The 22,421-nt window shown below is 37.3% G+C and overlaps 1 protein-coding gene across 15 annotated transcripts in view; it reads right to left on the bottom strand.

Annotated features, from left to right (window-relative positions):
* Positions 1-22,421, bottom strand: part of tlk1a (tousled-like kinase 1a) — a 59,967-nt gene that overhangs the window by 14,153 nt on the left and 23,393 nt on the right. For 8 of the 15 annotated variants that reach the window (XM_073911956.1, XM_073911959.1, XM_005167404.6 and 5 more), the window contains 10 exon segments: positions 16,257-16,295; positions 11,899-11,974; positions 10,592-10,635; positions 9,175-9,270; positions 7,455-7,541; positions 7,051-7,143; positions 5,194-5,304; positions 3,846-3,982; positions 3,323-3,511; positions 1,191-1,257 (listed from right to left, as the gene is read on the bottom strand). In XM_073911956.1, coding sequence (XP_073768057.1) covers positions 1,191-1,257; positions 3,323-3,511; positions 3,846-3,982; positions 5,194-5,304; positions 7,051-7,143; positions 7,455-7,541; positions 9,175-9,270; positions 10,592-10,635; positions 11,899-11,974; positions 16,257-16,295 — 939 coding nt within the window. 15 annotated transcript variants of the gene reach the window in all.

Here is a 22,421-nt window from a genome sequence, read left to right as displayed (position 1 = left end):
AAAATTAAATATGGAAATAAATAAAGTAGGAAACTCAAAATATTCATCATATTTTAATGATTTTACTAATCAAAATGATATATTGAAATATATATACAGTAGGAATCTTTCAAGTCATAATTTTAATTATGTTTACCAATTAAACATTAAACATTGAAATATTTACAGTAGGAAACTCAAAATATTCATCATGTTTTAATGATTTTTACTAATAGAAATTAAATATTGAAATATATACTCTATATTTCTGAAGGATCATGTGACCCTAAACACGAGTATAGATGCTGAAAATGCAGTTTTGATATCACAGGAACAAATTAAATTTTTAAATATTTAGAGGAAAGAATTTAAATAGTAATAATGTTCATGGATCTAAAACATATAAGACAATCTTTCAATTGTATTTATTGTAAACCAATGTATTAATGTAAACAATTATTTATTGATTGATTAATTGTCGATAATTATTTCAATTGATACACCTTAGCAATGATTGAATAAGCATCTGTATTATAAATGTACATAGTTTTGTAGGCATGTAATGCAGATAAAAAACACAAGAGTTAAAAACTCTACTAAAATGCTTGGAGAAACATATATACAGTTGATGTCAGAATTATTCACCTTCCTGTGATACTTTTTTTCTGTTTTAAATATTTCCCAAATGATGTTTAACGGAGCAAGGAGTTTTCCACAGTATTTCCTATAATGTTTTTTATTCTGTAGGAAGTCTGATGTGTTTTATTTCGGCTAGAATAAAAGCAGATTTTAATATTTTTAAAACCATTTTAAGGTCAATATTATTAGCCCCCTTAAGCAATATTTCTTTTCAATTGTCTACAGAACAAACCATCGTTATACAATGACTTGCCTAATTACCCTATCCTAATTAACCTAGTTAAGGCTTTAAATGTCACTTTAAGCTGAACACTAGTCAAATATTATGTGCTGTCATGATGGCAAAGAAAAAAGAAATCAGTTATTAAAACTATTATGTTTAGAAATATGTTTAAAAGATCATTCCATTAAACATATTGGGGTAAAAATATACTAAGGGCTAATAATTCTGACTTCAACTGTACATACAGCTGTACAGTGTCTTTATTTTACAGATGAGAAACCAGGATGTTATCTTTTTCTTTCTTTTTTGTATGTACAGAAATGCATGTGGATCAAACAGAAGCGCAAACCTTTTTGAGATGTCCGAGTCGGAGTTTGAAGATCTCCTCCTGCTCGTGGTACTCGGCTAATGTTAGTCTGCAGGAAGATCAGAAGAGCAGGAATATAAAAAGCCGTCCCTTCATTCATGCAGCAGGTTAGGATGTTCTGACAGGCAGAGATTCAAACAATCGCACTATTCTGAAAGAGCTGATGCAACTTCTCCACACACCGCTCACTTATAGACTCACATGTGGGAGTCAGAATTGATTTTTACCCGTCGAGGTAAAAAATGCCATACAACTTTTGGCTTATAATAATTCACATTAACCCATTTTAAAAAACAAACATATAAAGATAGAGGAGTACATTTCTGAGAGAAAGAAAATGATATATTTTCCTTTTCTAGTATATATACACTAATAACTGATTGAATTTACAGAAATGGTACTATATTGTGATATGAACTCACCAGCCACTTTATTAGGCACACCTTACTATTACTGGATTGGACCCCCTTTTGCCTTCAGAACTGCCTTAGTCATTCGTGGCATAGATTCAACAAGCTACTGGAAATATTCCTCAGAGATTTTGCTCCATATTGTCATGATAGCATTACACTGTTGCTGTAGATTTGTCGGCTGCACATGCTAAACATGTAAACATGTTGTTGGATCCATGCTTCAATGTTGTTGATGCCAAATTCTGACCCGACCCTCCGAATGTTGCAGCAGAAATGGAGACTCATCAGGGCAGGAAACGTTTCTCCAATCTTCTATTGTCCAGTTTTGGTGAGCCTGTGTGAATTGTAGCCTCAGTTTCCTGTGGTTAGCTGACAGGAGCGGCACCCGGTGTGGTCTTCTGCTGCTGTAGCCCATCTGCCTCAAGTTTGGATGTGTTGTGTGTTCAGAGATGCTCTTCTGCAGACCTCGGTTGTAATGAGTGCTTATTTGAGTTACTGTTGTCTTTCTATCAGCTGGAACCAGTCTGGCCATTCTCCTCTCACATCAACAAGGCATTTGCGCCCGCAGAACTGCTGCTCACTGCATATTTTCTCTTTTTCGGACCATTCTCTGTAAACCCTAAAGATGGTTGTGCATGAAAATCCCAGTAGATCAGCAGTTTCTGAAATACTCAAGATCATGCCATGTTTAAAGTCACTTAAATCAGGGGTTCCCAAACTTTTCAGCCAGCGACCCCCAAAATGACAATGCCAGTGACTCAGACCCCCAATTTCCTCTCAGGTTGTTATATATACACAGTGGTTATAAATGCAATGGCACACACACACTAATAGACACAAGTCTATTCTTGTTTTAATTTTTTCAATGTATATCAGTGCTGTAAATGGGCCAGAAAGTTTAACCTGGTGTTATAAAATCAATCTGCTGCTTCTGACGCTATTGCTGTGTCTTTAATATAATGTAATTACCTCAGGGGTCACTTTCCAATAGAACTAGTAACTATAAGCTACTACAGTAACTATATAGTAACTATAAGGCATATAGTAACTACAGACGACAATTTTTCTTTTCTCTTCAGTAGGTTATGGATAACCTATGGTAATTCTTATGGTTTAAAAAAAAATTAGATTTTTTGAAATCACCAGGCGACCCCCCCCTTGATTGTCCCCCGAACCCCACTTTGAGAACCACTGACTTAAATCACCTTTCTTCCCCATTCTGATGCTCTGTTTAAACTGCAGGAGATCATCTTGGCCATGTCTACATGCCTTAATGCACTGAGTTGCTGCCATGTGATTGGCTGATTAGAATTTTGCGTTAACGAGCAGCAGGACAGGTGTACATAATAAGGTGGCGGTGAGTGTATATATCCTTATCAAGATATGAGATTACTTTTATCATGATATGAAATTTTTGCCATATTGCAAAGCCCTAAATAAATGCTTTGAGAAAGACCGACCATTTATATTTACTAAAATACATATATCGAAAAAACAAGAGGAACCCTTTTTTATGATAATCCTTTTAAAATCACCAGAAACATCACAAACCTTAGAGTAATAGTGTATGTTTCTGGCAAAACTGCTTCAAATAGTGTGTGAATGTTTGTCATGCATAGAAAGCCATTTCGAGTGTGGATATCAAGAGGGTGCACATTCTGGTGATTTTACAGCAGTTTCCAGCAAATGCCAGGTACTCACAGCTGTGGGAGGCTGGGTTTAAGGAAGGGGTCGTTCTCGGAGCCGTTCACAGCCTTGGTTTTGCGTTGTTTGGGCTCAGAGTTTGTGCTGGGCGACTGCGAGCTGCTGGCTGACGGCGGTTTTCTTTTTGCTAACAGCTTCCTCTGTCTCTCGATCTCTTCACGCTGCTGAATGATCCATTCCTGCTGTCTAAAGCAAAACAGGCAGTGAAAAACAGCTCATAGAGTCAACTGAGCAAGTATAATCCTTTCATTTATCCGTGCCACGAATCATGTTTAATGCATCCACTTATACATAGAAGTAGAAGAGATGTTTTAGGGTGCTTTCACCCCTTTTGCCCCCTTAAAGAACGATAAATAGCGAGTATACAATCACAGAGCCTTTTCAAAATGATTTTTCCCCTGAAACAACTAACAAATTACACCGGAATCTGTGGATAGGATGAAGAGGACTTTCAGTGTATATGCAAACATGGAAGTAATCTTTGGACTTGCGCTGTATTAACATTAATCAAGCGCCTTACTTGACGAGGTTCTGGAAAGCGTATCCGTCCGTCCACTGCTCTGTGAATGAGGCTCCGTGTCTGACAGTTGTGAAGTGACCCAAGCGCAGGCGATCCTGCATGCTCTTCTCTCGACACGCCTGCTTCTCCTGTGTGCTCTGGACAAAAACACACACCACTGTCAACATCTGAATCATTTCTTACTTAGAAGTGGATAAATGACAGAGTTACAACAACAACCTTAAAAATGCAGTATGTAAGTTTGAGACCCAGTGGTTGAACTAGGTATTGCACTCCTGGATCAAAACATTTTCACTCGGCTCCACGAAGTCCACACACACACACGCAGGTTGCCAGATTGACATGAGTCTGCCTAACTATCGAGCATAAAGGCTGATTTAAGATGTTTTCCAAATAATGCAACAGCACACGACAGAAGGAATATTTTCCATAGTAAAAGTAGTTTTTGATCAAACCAACAGCTGAAATTTATATTTTAGAAACGACTTCTATTTCTCACAGCTGAACAACAGGATAAACTGATCAGCTCAGGTCCAGCTTGTGTGCTTTATTCAGTGTTAAAATGCTAATAATGCGAGTTTGAATGCCATTTTACATTATATTTATTGCCATACTACTGAAAACAGCAGCAGACAGTCCACCTCAGATCTTGCAAATAAAACAAACCCTTTGAAATTGAACTTTAGAACTGATATATCAGTGATTCAGCATCTACATTTAATAATGTTGAAAGTGGTTTAATATGTACTAATTAGATTATAAACCTTAACATTTTACTGGAGTGCAGTGAGTGCACTATTCTGTGCTTCTAAATGGCTGTATTTCGTCTGGTGCAAACAGCTAAATTGCTTATTGCAAATCTCGTCACATAGCGTGTTGTTAGGACACGGGGTTATAATGTAACCTGCTCACCTAATGTTTACTTTCATAATATTTTTATTATTTGCTAATTAATAACCACCTCATGTGGAACTCTGAATCTCATTTCGGAGGCTGCTACTGTCTACCAGAGGTCGCATTTCGGTCACGGATGCCTACTGTGAGAGCCTTCATGACTAAATGAATGAAATAAGCGGTTTTGCACCAAGGCAACCCGGAGAGCTGAAATACAATTGGCTAAACTGGCATTGGGTGGGTTAAATGACCAAAACAAAAAAAAGACGTTCCAGCATGTAAAGCACATTTTCAAGGCAGAATAACTGACTTCAGCAGTTTTTCAGATAAACAAGCATTTTCACTTAGCATGTTTCTTAAATATCTGCAAACATATTATGGTATTTTTATGCTTTAGAGGAGTCAAAGCACTTTTAAACACACATTACATCTCACATTCAAACCTCGCAATTACCTTCTCAATCAGAAGCTTCTTGCTCATAGTGATGCACTTGTTTAAACGTTCCTTGTATTTTTCTAGAAGCTTCTGTTGTTCGTCAATTTGTCTCCTAAGATCACAGTTTGCCTGCGGAGAACAGAGAGGGTTTATATTTATTAAAACACTTGGAAAAAATATACACATACAGTTGAAGTCAAAATGATTCGCCGTCCTGTAAATTTCTTTCTTTTTTTAAAATATTTCCCGAATGATGTTTAACAGAGCGAGGAATTTTTTACTAGTATTTCCTATAACATTTTTTTCTTCTGGAGAAAGTCTAATTTGTTTTAGTTCGACTAGAATAAAAGCAGTTTTAATAAAAAAACAAATAATAATTTTAAGGTCAATATTATTAGTCCCCTTAAGCAATATTTTTTTTTGAATGTCTACAAAACAAACCACTGTTATACAATAACTTGCCTAATTACCCTTCCTTCACCTTAATTAACCTAGTTAGGCCTTTAAACGTCACATTAAGCTGAATACTAGTATCTCAAAGAATATATATTAAAATATTATATACTGTCAACATGGCAAAGATTAAATAAATCAGTTATAAGAAATTAATTATTAAAACTATTAAGTTTAAAAATGTGTTAAAAAAATCTCTCCATTAAACAAAGTAGGGAAAAAATATAAAGGGGGCAAATAATTGACTTCAACTGCATTGACACTTAAAAAAATATTTATAAAATAGAGTCACAATAATAAATATGCACACCTCATTGCAGATTTTTTGGAGGGAAAATATAAAAAAACTACCTCAAACTCAAAGGTGATTTTTTTTCCCCAAAACAAAACTATTTTAATTTACAATAGCAAACAGACTTTCTTAAGAAAACACATGCACAATGCACATGCATTAAAAAGGTGTTATTAGCATGTTAAAAAAACAACAGGTCTCTTTTTACACCATACAAGGACAACTTTTTTTATTCTTTAATTACTTTTGTGTCACCTATCCAAGTTTTAGGAACAACAAATAATAACTTGAGTTCTAGTTGATCATTTGGTATCAGAAGTGGCTAATATGAAAGGCAAAGGCCTCTAGATTACGCTTATTTTACCAAAATAAAATATGATCATGCCTTGATTTTTATTGATTTCATTAGGACAGTAAGGTCTGACTTTGCTTAGACAAGAGTCTTGTCAGTTAACAAAAATAATGTCCAGTATAGAATATAAAGTCATGCTGCAGTGGAGACAGAATGAATATTGTGTCTGACTGCATCATCTTGGAGGACTGCATCCATACATCTCTGCACTGACTCATCAAGATTCTTTGGATTCATCGACAATGCCCCTTCATCTTACCCCAGGCATGCTCAATAATGTTCATGTCTGGTGACTGGACTGGCCAATCCTGGAGCACCTTGATCTTCTTTGCTTTCAGGAGCTTTGATGTGGAGGCTGAAGTATGAGAAGGAGCACTATCCAGCTGAAGAATTTGCCCCGTCCTGTGGTTTGTCATGTAATGGGCAGCACAAATGTCTTGATACCTCAGGCTGTTGATGTTGCAGATCTCTCGCACGCCCCCATACTGAATGTAACCCCAAACCATGATTTTTCCTTCACCAAACGTGACTGATTTCTGTGAGAATCTTGGGTCCATGTGGGTTCCAGTAGGTCTTCTGCAGTATTTGTGATGATTGGGATGCGGATCAACAGATGATTCATCAGAAAAAAATTTACCTTCTGCCACTTTCCCAAATGATCAACTAGAAGTCAAGTTATTATTTTGCTCTTAGTTGCTCTGACAACTGGAATCGACGATAAGACTAGGTCAGGTAGTGTAGTAGTATAGTGTAATACACAATTATTGCCCCTTCTTACCCGCAGCAGATCATCTATCCTGCCCTCCTTCTTCTCAAGATCCAGGTTCTTATTGCTCTCTATAGTGGCCAATTTCATCACAGTCAGGTCAGTCTGCAGGAAGAAAAAAAACACACACAAACATATGCAATTCAACACAATTAATAATATTTCTGTATCTGCACTTTTCTGTTCAAATAAAACTAAATTTAAAGCAAAAAAAAAAAAAAATTCTTTGTTATGAGCAAGCAATTCAAATGGAAACTTGCCACACTTCATCTGTCTCATCAATTGTTGTTTTAATAAATTATCGTTATCTTTATCAATATCATTTATTGACTGTTGTGATCTAATGACCGTATAACTTCTAAAACCATTCCCAAAGCCAATCATCATTCATTATAAACAGGAATACACTGTCCCACCTGAACACTTTTGACCGCTATGTGTCTAGAAGAAATCATAGAGTCCCCAAAACACAAACTGGTGGGAGACGAGCTGCTCTGTCGAGTCTGAAACGCACAATTACACAAATCGCACAATATTAGATTCAACTGTGTAGCAGTAAATGCACAAGAAGGCAGTTTGGCTGAAATAAACATAGTTCAGAAACATACACATACAATTTGTGACTTGTATGTTTGTGTATTTATGTCACTAGGTTAGTTGTTTTGCAGTGTGCGTGTTCGAGATGTATTTGACTTTGATGCATAATAATTGGACTAACATTACACTGCATTAAACATGTACAGAGACATCACCTATATGCTTTATATCTGCAGGATCACTATGTTTATATTTAATAACTTTAACTCTTAAAAGCAAATAGTTACTGGTTAATTAGTTAAAAGTAATTAGTAACTAATGAAGTTATGGTAACTAATAACCTTAACTTTTCCAAATTTGATTATAAATGCAATAATGTGCACTCTTTGTAACGCTGCTTTGATACAGTAATTATTGTGAAAAGCACTAAACAAATAAACTTGAGTTGAACATTAGCCTTCATTTTGGGCGACCCAACCAGAAGTGATTTTCCTTAAAATCCCATTTCTGATCGCATCGTGCAAGGCACCACCTAATACCAGGGATAATTTATCTTTTCTAAATTGTATTAATAGTTAATATAGAGATGCACTGAAATTTAAATTCTGAGCCGAAATAGACAAATTATGGATGATTTGGCCAAAAACCAAACCAATAGTTGAGCAAACTTTGTTTTTCTAGTGAGCATGTGAAGTTCATTGATTAGTATGGGTTCATGAATGGAATATCTACAGAGTGTAATCTTGTGACCCATGGTAAGCGCTGATCTTGCACATTGGTTGCGGCAGCAACAACACAGCCTTTGCAAGGCCCATTGAAATGAATGGTTTTCATAGCGTAGTGCTTTTCGCATCCAGTGTGAAAGGCACTTCATGCAGTGTGATGACTACAGCTAACATTTTCATGGTCACCAGATTTAACTAACTATAAAGCAACATTAATTTTAAATCAGGCACCTTTGTATTTCACACCTCAGGAAATAAAATATTAAGTTCCACATAACAGCTTCACGTTGTCCCAACACAAATTGGTTAACTTAATGTTTTCTCCACATTTAAGTGGATTTAACATAACAATTAAGTTGTCCCCAAAAAACTTAAGAATTGAATTGGTTCAACTTTTTTTTAATGGTTTAAACAAGCAGTAAAAGTAGCTTTTTGAGAGTATGTAGCGTCATAAACGCCCTTACTGTATCTAACATTTCACTTATATGTAAAAATTACATTAAAATGTCATTTTCAAAAAGGTTTCATAAAATTAGTTGAATTCAATACTGATAATATTCAAATGCGGTTTCTGATATATTGATCAAATGTGCATTGTTTAATTAAACTTTGTTTTTTGACAATTGAGTACAATTGTTGAAATAACACCATGAACAAATTTAATTTCAAATTTCAAGCACTTTCGAGGACCTGCCTTTGTTTTTTTAAGTACTTGAAAATCAAGTGTGGAAACCCTGAGGAGAGCAAAACCAGTGCGCTGAACATCGCAGCAAAGCATAAGCTTTTTTTCGCCTCATATTTTCATCCAAAAAGCTAAAATGCCATTTTTGGTCGATAACTTCAGTGTATCAGTAAGAATGTGTGCGTGACGTACGCTGGATCCTGGCGCAGAATGGGAATGTGAGTTCTGGGGAGAACGGATGACCGGCGGTAGACCTCTTACTGGACTGGAGCCGTTACCGCCGTGAAACTACAGAAAGAGGGAAATACTCTAATTGAGACCTACCTATGGACTTAAAGACACCACTCTAGTAAGGGTTAGTTCACTCAAAAATGAGTATTTTGTTATTAATTACTCATCTTCTTCCTGACTTTCCAACCCCCATGTTCATCTTTCGGACACAAATTGAAGTTTTTTAGATAAAGTACAAGAACTCCTTCATCCTCTAGAGATAGCAACCCTCCTCAGACATCCGAGAGAGATGAGAGAACCAAAAACATTGTCCAAAAACTCCATGTGATTTAAGTGGATCAACTGTAATCATACAAAGTGTCCCATGAATACAACACTTGCATACTTCAACTGCAATATTTCATTTTGCCCATAGTAATATAAACCAATAAATAATATTTATAAGTTTGGTACACAAAAGTGTTATTGGAGCTTCGTATAAATACAGTTGAACCACTGAAGTCACATGGAATGTTTCAATCATATTTTGGCTTCTTTCCATGTATTCTGAACATCTTTGAACTGCTGCTGTCTATGGAGGATGAGGGAGCTCTCAGATTTCATCTAAAATATCTTTATTTGTGTCCTGAAGATGAACGAAGGTCTCAGGGGACTGGAACGACATGAGGGTGAGTGATTAATAACAGAATTTCCATTCTTGGTTAAACTAATCCTTTAACAACGTTACAAAAATGAGGTGGAGAAGAAAAATCGCTTTGGATTTTAGTAAGGAAATAAAAATTTGAAAGTGATTTAAACCCTCAGCAACACTTGAAATGGTTTGTTTGTGCTTGTCCATACCGAAAAGTTAAGCAGACTCAAAACTGAAGCGTGTTCTAGAAAAACCTGCCTAAAACTAAACAATGATCATTTTTAAATTAATATTAAACATCATTTTTTGTTTTTAATTAATATAAATGTGCTTATATAAAATGTGATGCACAGTATCTTCTTATGTCTAGCTCAAGAGTTTGCAATCTAAATATGCAATGTATTATAATACACTAAAACATATATTACAATATTTATCATAAAATAATCATCTTTCATTAAAAATTATTTACTCTATAATATTTTCTCCACCTTCTCCAAATGTCTTTGTCTGATGCTTCTTAGATGAGAAATCAATATTAATCTCATTGATTTAAAAATTCCTTACACAAAACAATCTAATCACAACAAATTAAATCCATGCTTACAAATGCTGTTTACAATTTAGTTTTTATCTCCCAAGTTGCAGAGTGTTTATATCTGTTCTGCTGTCATTTAATTAAGCCGATGCCAAAGGTTTATCACATGCTGTCATTTGCTTGCCCTCAAATTACTAACAAGTACTTACATCAAAATAATCGCTAATTTTGGGTCCCCGGATGACAGACTTCCCTATGAGAAGGAAAAAAGACATATGATTAACATTAAGAATTATGTAGAGAACATACTAGAAGACAGAAAGAGAGAGATTCATAAACCTAGCTAGATACAGACAGACAGACAGACAGACACATAACACTATAGATATATAATACATAAAATAATATATAACACGACAGACAGACAGACAGACAGACAGACAGACAGACAGACAGACAGACAGACAGACAGACAGACAGACAGAGATGGATGGATGACAGACAGACACACATGACAGAGATAGATAGATAGATAGATAGATAGATAGATAGATAGATAGATAGATAGATAGATAGATAGATAGATAGATAGATAGATAGATAGATAGATAGATAGATAGATAGATAGATAGATAAATGATGGATGGATAGATGGATGGATAGATGGATAGATGACAGACAGACAGATAGATAACAAGATAGACAGACAGACACACACATAACACGACAGATAGATAGACAGATAGACAGACAGACAGACAGATAAACACGACAGACAGCCAGACAGAAAGATAGAGATAGACATAACACGACAGACAGATAAAGAGACAGACATAACACGACAGACAGACAGACAGACAGATAGATAGATAGATAGATAGATAGATAGATAGGATAGATAAAACATGACAGACAGACAGACAGACAGACAGACAGATAGATAGATAGATAGATAAAACATGATAGACAGACACAGACAGACAGACAGACAGACAGACAGACAGACAGACAGACAGACAGACAGACAGACAGACAGACAGACAGACAGACAGACAGACAGACAGACAGACAGACAGACAGACAGACAGACAGACAGACAGACAGACAGACAGATAGATAGATAGATAGATAGATAGATAGATAGATAGATAGATAGATAGATAGATAGATAGATAGATCATGATAGAAAGATGGACAGATAGACAGATAGACAGACAGGCAGGCAGGCAGGCAGGCAGGCAGACAGACAGACAGACAGACAGACACAGATAGATAGATAGACAGACAGACAGACAGATAGACAAAGAACACGAGAGATAGAAAGACAGAATAGATAAAAGCTTTAAGCTTAATTTAAAGGCTTAACAAGGTTAATTAGGTTAACTGAATAAGCCATTTAACAACAGTACTTTGTTCTGTAGCCAACCCAATCATAGAGAAAGACAAACAGATTTCAAGTTTTATGTGAAGAACATACTAGGAGGGAGAGAGAGAGAAAGAGTGAGCAAGCGTTTACCCTGACTGCTCTCTGATTGGATGTCAGCTTTCCTCTTCCTGCCCCGTGACGATTCCGAGTGCTTCTTTTCGGGAGTCTATTGAGAGATATTACATTCATCCACCATTTGTTATGAATTTATTCAGCTCTTATTTCTGCACTCGATGCACGATAGCGCTGGCCTCAGCAACAAGCACCGAGCAGCACATTTAAATTCTCCGTCTCCCGAGAGCCAATCGCAAACCCAATCTCTGAATATCAGCTCAGAGTAAAAGGAGACATATTGTGTGTCTTCAAAACAGTGTTCAATGACTCTTGAGTGGAAATGACTCTAAGAATACCCCTAATGTGAGAGTGCATAATCCGGGGGGCCTGCGCCAATAATCGCAGTCTATTTTCGGTCTCGCTGGGGGAAATGGATGCTGAAATATCCTGCTCTTTTTCAGCGCAGACAAAGAGGGGTGTGCTGCCAAGGGCATCTTTGCATTCTGATCAGACAAGCAGTTCTCGCTCGCTGGCTTGGACTGAAACCTCCATGTCTGCCACCCAAAGTCCAACACAGATTCTGATACCCAGACATCAGCTGATAAACAGTAGCTGTGTTTCCATCCACAGATGCGAATTAACTGGCATAATCGCATCAAAGACTAGCAAATAAAGCAGCGTTTCCATCTAATGGGTAAAAGAGAACAAAATCGCCACTTCCTGATCAACTGGCGCCAAAATCGATCATTTGAATTTGCTATGGCAGGAGAAGCCACTGTGGGCCTTACTTGACTTTCATAAACATTTAATTAAAGATTTGCAATGACCAAACAGAGGAACAGGTATCTCATGTCATCATATACAGTATATACGTAAATCATTCATAACCCCTTACATTTTTCACTTTGTTATATTTAGGGTTGGGTACCGAAACCAGTACCTTGCAGGGCTCGAAATTGCGACCATTTTGGTCGCATATGCGCCCGAAAATTAATCTATGCGACCTCATAATATATTTTGCCGCATTAGTGCGACTGCAGATAATGGTTGTAGTGCGACCTGTTTAGATTTTTTGTAAAAACATGCTGAATCGCTCTTCCCTGCCACTATATTGGTTTATATTAGCTGTCAATCACTCAAGGTATTCCGCTGTCAGATGACGGGGAAGGAGCTTTAATGACCACGGGAAATACAAACGGCTGAAGAGTGAAAACTTAAAGCACGCAGGTTTGCAAACCCCACCTAAAGTTGAGGGCGCAGATGAGAGCGATCATGAAACGTGATGGATATAGATCTGCCAGCTGAGATCAATCGAGTACGTGTTTTTCGTAGAAGGTGCCCGAATCTCGATGCGTTGCATTCACTGCGTATTCAGCGCAAATGTCCGCTAAAAGTCTAATCTAATATTGTACATATCATCGCCAAAGAAGCTCGCCTTTACTAAGTTTACACTGAAACTGCGGCTCATCATAACAAACAGAGGTATTGCGCCGGTGGTCACAAGAATCCTGCTCAACCTGCTCATATATTGGGTCGGCTGACTCGCCTGCTTTCCACTAGCACAACTGAAACCAAAACTTTTAATAGTGATAGAAGTGAGACTTTACTTACTTTCTTTTGTCTATTCTTTTTTGAGGTGTATATTATTTTTTAATTCATTTACTGATGACTGCTTTGCAGCTTTCAGCATTGAATTAAATTATTTATTATAATCTTTAGTTTGTTTTGTAGCAGAAATATTATTTATTAAATTGACATTCATATAAAACAGCAATACAAAACAAATATTTCTTATTGCAATGCTTCATTTTTGTTTGATGCAAACTATACATTTATTTTCCATAAAGTATCAGACTTTTATAGCAGATATTTATGCACGTTCAAGGCAGCATCATAATGAGAAATGCAATTCATTGTTACTATTATTGTCATTTTCTTCAATAATATTCTAAAATTATTAGACATTCATTTTTGAATTATTGCACACAAATATCAAGTCATCACAGCATTAGTTAGATAGTTGTTTCTGGTTTTTGTTAGTCCTATTGATGTTGTTTTAAAATACAATAAATCCCTTAAAAAACAATTTGCAGCGGTGCTCATTCATTTTGGTGGGTGCTCCTAAATTTTTTCTGGTGCTCCTAAATTTTTTTGGTGCTCCTAAATATTATAAGTCGGGAGCACCGGTGCTACCAAGTAAAGTTAATTTCGAGCCCTGCCTTGGTAACCGGTATTTACCGGTATTAAATCAGCGTATGAATTTCGGTGCCTAATTTCGGTGCTGCGGCAAGGATGTAAGAAGCATCAAAGGGGTGCATGAAAAAAGGCACACATAGGCGTTGTGTCACACAATCACTAAACATTTCATTCTAAACAACTTTGAGGAATACGGACAGGCGATATTAGGCATTTGTTATTGTCGCTAGGGAACAGACGCATCCAACGTAGTACAGCGCATTCAGCCTGGTTTTCGGTGAGCGAGCGCGACACTCTTCAGATTTACACGAGTGATCGCGTTCATCCAATTTGCTTAAACTAAGCATTCTAAAGCGTATTTTACAAGCAAGGATTCTTACACAGCAACTGTCTTTACAAAAGTTGCGTGTAAGGGGGAAACATGTCAAACTTAATGACACATTTGAGGGCTCAAAGGCAGAGCAATGCCTCTCTCGTGTGCAGGTGCTTATTATATTTCAAATGGTCCAATATTATAATTTTGCTTAGTTCGGTATTTCACGTGTAGCAATTCCAAAGTTTGCCAGTAGGTTGTGCTTCATCAATGCGCCTAAAACAAGTTAACAAGGACAATACTAAAAGTGAAACTGGCATTATATTGGATAATCTTTTCCACATTATTCGTCTTTCATAAATGAAGATCAAGACAACTAAATTACAATTAGTGAAACGTGAAAATGCTCAGGTGTGAGTTATTTACAGACTTTACAGACAAAGTGTAAATATCTTGATGGTTCTGTGGGTCTCGTCTATCATATCTGACCTTTAAATTGTATTTTCTATTGGATTCTGATCAGGTGATTGGCTGGGCCATTTTACTAGATTTCCTTTCTCTTAAAGCATTTGAGAGTTTCCTTGTCTGTGTTTTGGATCATTGTCTTGCTGAAATGTCCACGCTGGTTTCATCTTCATTCTCCTACTAATGTAGATGTTGGACTGAAGCAGGTGATATTCATTCACACTGATGAAGAGATCAGCTGCTGTCTGGGCTCTCGCTGCCTTACTATACCACCCTTTCTTCATGTGTTCAATATTATTTCCCTGTGTCATTTAATTTTATTACACATAACTTCATTTGTAAACTGTAAAAAAAAATTCAAGCCAACAGCACCTCTTGAGGCTGGTTATTTATCACCTATGACATCGACTTGGTATCCATACCGAGGTATTACATTGCGGTATTGTACTGAATCTAAAATTATGGTATTAAGCCATCTCTACAGTGAATAAAAAAGGTATACATTGTTTAATAAGTTTGTGTAAACAAAGTGTTAAAGAAAACACTCAAGTGATTTCAGCAAAGTAATCCAGTTCAGCAAACAAAAAATTGCCTTGCCTAATTTTAACAGCAATTGGTTGCCTCCTAGCGTTTTTCGCTTGACATTTGCATCAAGAAATGCCCAACCTTTCTGATGCACTCGGTTGCACTCAACTGGTTTCAATCCCATAATGCACTGCACAAGTTTACTCTCAACTTATATATGAATGAACTAAAAACGCTTGCTATGCTGCGATTGCACTGTACCGGTGGAAACACACCGTAAGAACCAAAACAACATTTCAGATAATTGACAATAGCCGTTCTGCTGCTTTGTCCAATAAAGCAGTCCATCGCACCCAATTTCACCATCACATGATCGGTTAAAACAAAAAGCGCACTACTTTTTTGACGCACATGCTCGAATTTATTCTATAAAAGTGTTAAAGTCTTAGTTTAGGTGCAATTTTTCTTAATGGTTTAAAAAAATTAAAGCACATATTAGCATTTCCAAATCTTTATGCAACAATACAAAATACACATAAAAAAGTTGCTGGAAACATAGCTAGTGTTCTGCACATGCGTTTGGAGCACAATAATAAACACTGCCTCATCTACATGTTGATTCAAATTCTAATCTTAATAGCCATGAAACAGAAACACAGAACTTTCAAAACTGACATGGTCCATCAACCCTGTATACAATATGTGCTGCCTTCATGTTATAATTTCTCATACATCTAACCTAAATCTGAGGTTATTGTCAAAATGATAAAGTATCATGTGGAAATCACATCACATCTCTTCAAAGAGAGGACCGTGAACGTGACTGTGCCGAGAGCCTCCAAAAGCATCATTTATGTCTCTTCAATTCTCACATGACCGGGACAAAGAGACTTACTGAATACGCAGGAGAACTTCCTCTTTTCCCATCTGAACCCTGCAAGAGAAAAAGAGGAAAAGAGAATGAGCTGAGAGGAAAAGGGAAATGTATAGGACGAAGAAAAATTGGAGGCAAAAGAAACAAATAAAAATGCATAAGGGAAATTTAAATGAGACAATAAAAGGAAAAGGATTAAGAAAAAGGACAAGTGTGACCCGATCTGATGATCTCAAGTGTCAATTTTGGTAATTGAGATTACATCATCTGAAAGATGAATAAATAAGCTTTAATGTAATGCATAAATAACCAGTGATGTTTACATTTCTTTTAAGATGGAGCAAGATTTGAAGAAAATGGCCTTTAAAATGGTCCAAATCCCATTCTTAGCAATCCATATTACTAATCAAGGATTGAGTCTTGTTATATTTGTGAAGCTTAAAATAAAAATCGATACCGTTGACTCCTAGTGAATTATATAGCTACTCCCCCAAAAAACAGCTGTTTAACATAAGGGTTTTTTTGGAAATGAACGTAAAAAGAATAAAAATAATGTGAAACAAAAGCAGCAGGAAAACAAATGAAGAGAAAAGAGAAACAAAAATGACGCATGAAAAGAAAAGACAAGAGAAAAGAATCAGGTAAAGAAAAAGAAGTGAGACGAAAAAGCAAAGAGGAAAGGCTAAAGATTGTAAGTAAGAGTTGGATAAAAAGACAGCCAATGCCTTTTGCACGCTGGAGAGACTTCTTTCAGTATGTTGAAGTACAGATGTATAAATCTACATTTGCTGACAGACAGTTTGAGCTACTTATCAAAATTATGGTAATTATCGGCTTGAAAATATTAAATTGGATGAACCTTATTTAGTCTTATGCCTTACCCAGAACATAAAAAATACATATACAGTTGAATCCAAAAGTATACATACACTATATAAACAGGCACATAACCGTTAAAAAAAAAAAATCTGATGTTAATGTGACTAAGCTTTTTCTCTTTCAGGTAAATTAGGATTATAAATTTGTTTCTGTTATGCTTAATAGCAGAATAATGAGAGAGTTGTTATAACAACTTCTTGAAGTTTACATACTATAAGAATATTCTGCCTCTGAAAAAGCTTAGATGATGGTGTCAAGGTTTTGGAAGTTTCTGATTGGCTAATTGACAACATTTGAGTTCATTGGAGGCACAATTGTAGAATAGTATTTAAGGAAAACCTCCAACACACTCCTTCCTTGTGTGACATCATGGTCAAATCAACAAGTCAGAATCAACAACTAAAAGCCAGATTACAATTTGCTAAATGACACTGGGAAAAGACTAATGTTTGGAGACATGTCCTGTGGTCTGATGGAACTAAGATTAAACAGTTTGTCCATAATGATCAGTGTTACATTTGGAGGACAAAGGGGTAAGCTTACAAGCCAAGGAACACCATCCCAACTGTGAAGTATGGGGGCGGCAGCATCATGTTGTGGGGCTGTTTTGCTGCAGGAGGGGCTGGTCCACTTCACAGCATAGATGGCATCATGAAGAAAGAACATTATGTAGAAATACTGAAGCAACATCTCAAGACATCAGCCAGGAAGTTAAAACTTGTCCACAAATGGGTCTTCCAAACAGACCATGACCCTAAGCATACTGCCAAATTAGTTCTAATGTGCTTTAAGGACAACAGAGTGAATGTTTTGAAGTGGCCATCACAAAGCCCTGATCTCAATCCTATAGAAAATGTGTGGGCAGAGCTGAAAAAGCTTGTGCGAGCAAGACAGCCAACAAATCTGACTCAGTTACAGCAATTCTGTCAGGAGAAATGGGCCAAAATACCTTCAAACTATTGTGAGAGGCTTGAGGAAGGATACCCAAAACATTTATTATACAGTTTAAAAGCAAAGCAAAAAAAATATTAAGGAAATGTATGTAAACTTTTGACTGTCTAGAAATTAATAAAAAAATTCTCAAAAAAAAAATTCTCTCATTATTCTGGCATTTAGTAAATGTAAATCATTTAGGTAATCCTAACGGACCTAAAATAGTAAACGTTTAGTATGATTTTAAACAGTTATGTTCCTTTATTTAGAGTGTATGTAAACTTCTGGTTTCTACTGTAAACACGTTTAGATCATTTACTTTAATCAATACTATACTATTGGAACGTGAAGAGACTTTCAACCAGCACAACAAAACAGCACCTACTGCACATTTAAATTGCAGCATGTTAAACTCTCTCGGCCATTATAGGACAGGGCTTTCTGATTGAGCATCATTCCCTCATAGCAAATTAACAGTAAGAGGGGGTGGCTAGGAATTTTGTGTTTGAATGGTCAAACTGACATGAGAGAAGGACCAACACTCCAAACACAGAAGCAAATGCTCAGACCTTGATTGAAGATTACCAAAACAATAGATTAAATTAACCGAGATTAATTCTCAATGGATTAAATTACACAAATAGCTTGCCTACCAATAAATAATAATGTGTGCTAGCTAAATAACCATCATAGATTTGGATTTCGCAAGGATTTTAAATGAAATGAAAACAAAAGAAATTGATAATTGCATGGCGAAAATTTAAACAGACAGAAAAGGTAAGCAGGAGCAAGAGGAGGAAAAGAAGTGAGTGTTTTAGACGCGAGTGGGTCAGGAGCTGCAGACTATAGGACTGAAGCTGGTGTTTATAATTAGCCCTCAGTGACAATGACAGAATGTCACGGTGGCCCTAACGAGGCGGCGCAGGCTGATATTGATGTTCTGCACGCTCCAAACTGGCACTTTCAGGTCACAACGGCCACGAGCGCAGAATGAGCAACACAAAGAAACACATTCGCCATCACACCCAACTCACCACCACCACCGTCATCCCATTACCAAAGCTCCAATATAAGATGCTGACCACATACAAACGCAAAGCAGAGAGCATTTCATCTGCCAGTCTTCATTTATCGGCAACTACAGAGGAAGACGGCTCTGAAATATATAGATTACATAATCTCCATTCCTGCCACTGAGAATGTAAATCCATGATACACATATATTCAAATCCGTCATGAATATGCAAATCACATGGCATTAAATTATCATGTGCTTGAGGCTGCAGGTGTTGGGGGCTGTGATTAGTGTTGGGGGGATTATAAGTAATCTAGCGTATATAGTCTAAGGTGCGGAAGTAGGAGAGTTTTGGTATCTGTTGTGATGTGTGCGGCAGCTAGATTGTAGTGTGTGTTTCTACAGTATCTAGGTGTCTGACATGTGGCATAATAAGCAGCTCACAGCCACACGAGAGGAGTTTATTCTCAAGCTCCCAGTTCACTTTCGCTCTCTCTCTTCATAACTCGCTCCATTGGCTCCCTCCTCTCGCTCTGATTTATGTCACAGCAGGTGTGTTGTGGGGGGAGGGGAGGACAATTCCCCTTACTATGATGCTTCGTGTGTGTGTGTGTGTGTGTGTGTGTGTGTGTGTGTGTGTGTGTGTGTGTGTGTGTGTGTGTACATATGTAGTGCTTTGCCTGCTGATGGTTTAACTATCGGGGGTTATAACAGATGCCAACCCAGCTTGAGTCTGCCACAAACCCCAAGCGCACACACACAAACAAGTAAATATGGTTTATGAAGACTCTCTACAGGTATAGTGTATTTTATATGAAACAAAATGCTTATAGTATGTCTGTACCCTACCCATAAACCCAACCCTCGCAGGAATTTTTAAGGTCGCATGAAATGTAAGTTAATATTATGCGTTTTTTCTCCATATCATGACGTACATCAAACTAAAAAGGCCTGATTTCGTCTTTTGGGATGCGATTAGACCGGTGGAAGATGGGTGCTGCTAACAAAGTGGAGGAAGATTGACAACCTGATAGCTTTCGCATGATGTCAAATGATTAGGTGAGTGCACCCCTGGAGGGAAAACATTACTATTTCTCGCTGGCCTGTCTGCAGTCCCGACCTGTCTCCAATAGAGAATGTGTGCCACTCTCAGCGTTAAATGTGACAACGAAGATTCCTTACCAATGTCTACCTTAAGACTTGTTTGCAGGAAGAATGGGACAAAATGACACCTGAAATACTTTCATTTGGTGTCTTCAGTCCCTAAACATTTTTTAAAGGGTCTCGAAACACCAACACACATTATTTGTGATGTTGATAGTCATAGTCGCTGCTAAAAACACTATTAGGAAAGTGAAAATTGGTTGTTTTTGCGTTATTACCAGCAAATTCGTTCTTCCGGTTTGAAACAAATTTTTGAAGCTGTGTCACGGTGATTAGATACTTGTATGTATTCCAGCATAGAGATTGGCTGTCTGTACTGGCGAGTCCAACGTGGCACATTTGAGTGTGCAGCATTAATTCATGAGAAACACTTGCTTCAAACCAATCAGAGCGTGCTATTGTGTATGCGGTGCAACTTCATTAATATGCATTATAGCTTCAAAGACTGTTTTTACCTGTTACAGTATTTTTAAAACCGTGCTGGTTTTTTTCTCCACAGCGTAACCAGCGAAGGCTGATGGCGATGCATTCTGGGATACCTGAGCAAGAATGCAGTAGTGACCTCTCGATGCATGGCCAAAGGGGCAGAGCAAGTACACATCCGAGAATTTTATCTGTGCTTGGCAAGATGTGAACTTTGAATCAGAACAGTATTTCGGCGACGTTGATGACCTTTCACAAGGATGCATATTGAGAAACATCCATTGAGTAAGGGGACGGGGCTTTCTTTTGCGAAGCATTCCCTTATAGCAAACTAACTATAAAAGAGAAGGTATTAATATGCAGTTGCTATGGAAACCGTCAACAGAAGGACCAGCACTCCAAACGTAGAAACAAATGGTCAAATTTTCATTGAAGATTACCAAAACAAATCTTTTTTTTTTTTTTTTTTCTCAATGAATTAACTTGCACGGATTAATTATTCACCTTAAACATAATGCACACTAGCAAAATAAATATTGTAATCTTTGATTTAAACAGACATTAAGCGTTTTGAATGTATGTACTTGTAAACGAATGCAACTAGGTTATACCCATGTCATTATACAAATGCATGTCCTCGTAAACCACATAAACAGGAGCGCACTCACACACGCAGAGTGACACAGCAACCTCCATGAGGCAAAAGCACAGCCCTCAGCGTGCGCACACACAAAACCAGAGCTTCATTACAGGGAACATTTCCCATCGGCCTGAGTCACACACACACACACACACACACACACACACACACACACCAGCATCAGTTTCTCTGTAGCGCTTTGATTCAAGGAAAGCACAGCAGAACGTCTCTGTGCCATCTGCTGAACTATGAACTGAGTTATTAACAACAGCTTTCATCAGGACTCAACCGTGCGCAGCTACAAAAAAGCACATCCATTACAGATCTTGGTTCGGGGCAAACGCTTCAGCACGTCACTGTGCAATTAAACGTTTACTGATCTGTTTTTTTTTTGTTTTTTTTTGTGACATTCTACAGACATGGACATCTTCCAGTGTGGATGGCTTGACAGCTTTCAAAGCCTGACACCTGAAGCACAAATGCCTACAGTGAAGGTTGAAAGACGGTTTAGCATATCTACAATGAATTAACAACCTGAGTCAACCTTCTGTGCAAGAGTTTTGAAATTGTTTACTAAGGTATTTGATGAGGATCTGAATAATATATTCATGGTATATACTAGGAATAAAAGCCATGTCTCTTTCAAATATTTACATTAAATTCATTGTCATGCAGTAACTAAATCAGCATACTACCATCATAAAAACATTGCAAGAATTAGACGCTTTGTTCGCAGTGAGGACTTAGGGCGTACTCACACTATGCTATCCTAACCGTGCCTGTTTCCTGGATCGTATTGAGAAGTGTGAGTGTTCTGAATCTGGCTCAGGCAAGGTTCAGCTGGCCGGCCCTGGCCTGGTTGGAGGAGGTGTGCCAGATTGCAGTTCACTTGTGCTTTGGTGCGGTACGCTTGTAGTTTGAGTGCAAAGCGCGCCTGAGCCCCAAACTGAGGACAAGACGTGACTTTTATGGGACTGTTTCATATGGATTTATTAATCATTCTTACTGTACAGTGAACGCAAACTCATTCATTCATTCATTTAATTTCTTGTCGGCTTAGTCCCTTTATTAATACGAGGTCGCCACAGTGGAATGAACCGCCAACTTATCCAACAAGTTTTTACGCAGCGGA

The sequence above is a fragment of the Danio rerio genome, chromosome 9 (assembly GCF_049306965.1).
Source record: "Danio rerio strain Tuebingen ecotype United States chromosome 9, GRCz12tu, whole genome shotgun sequence".
Taxonomy (NCBI): Eukaryota; Metazoa; Chordata; class Actinopteri; order Cypriniformes; family Danionidae; genus Danio; species Danio rerio.
Note: the sequence above shows the minus strand (reverse complement) of the source record. Positions and strands in the feature narration are given on the sequence as shown.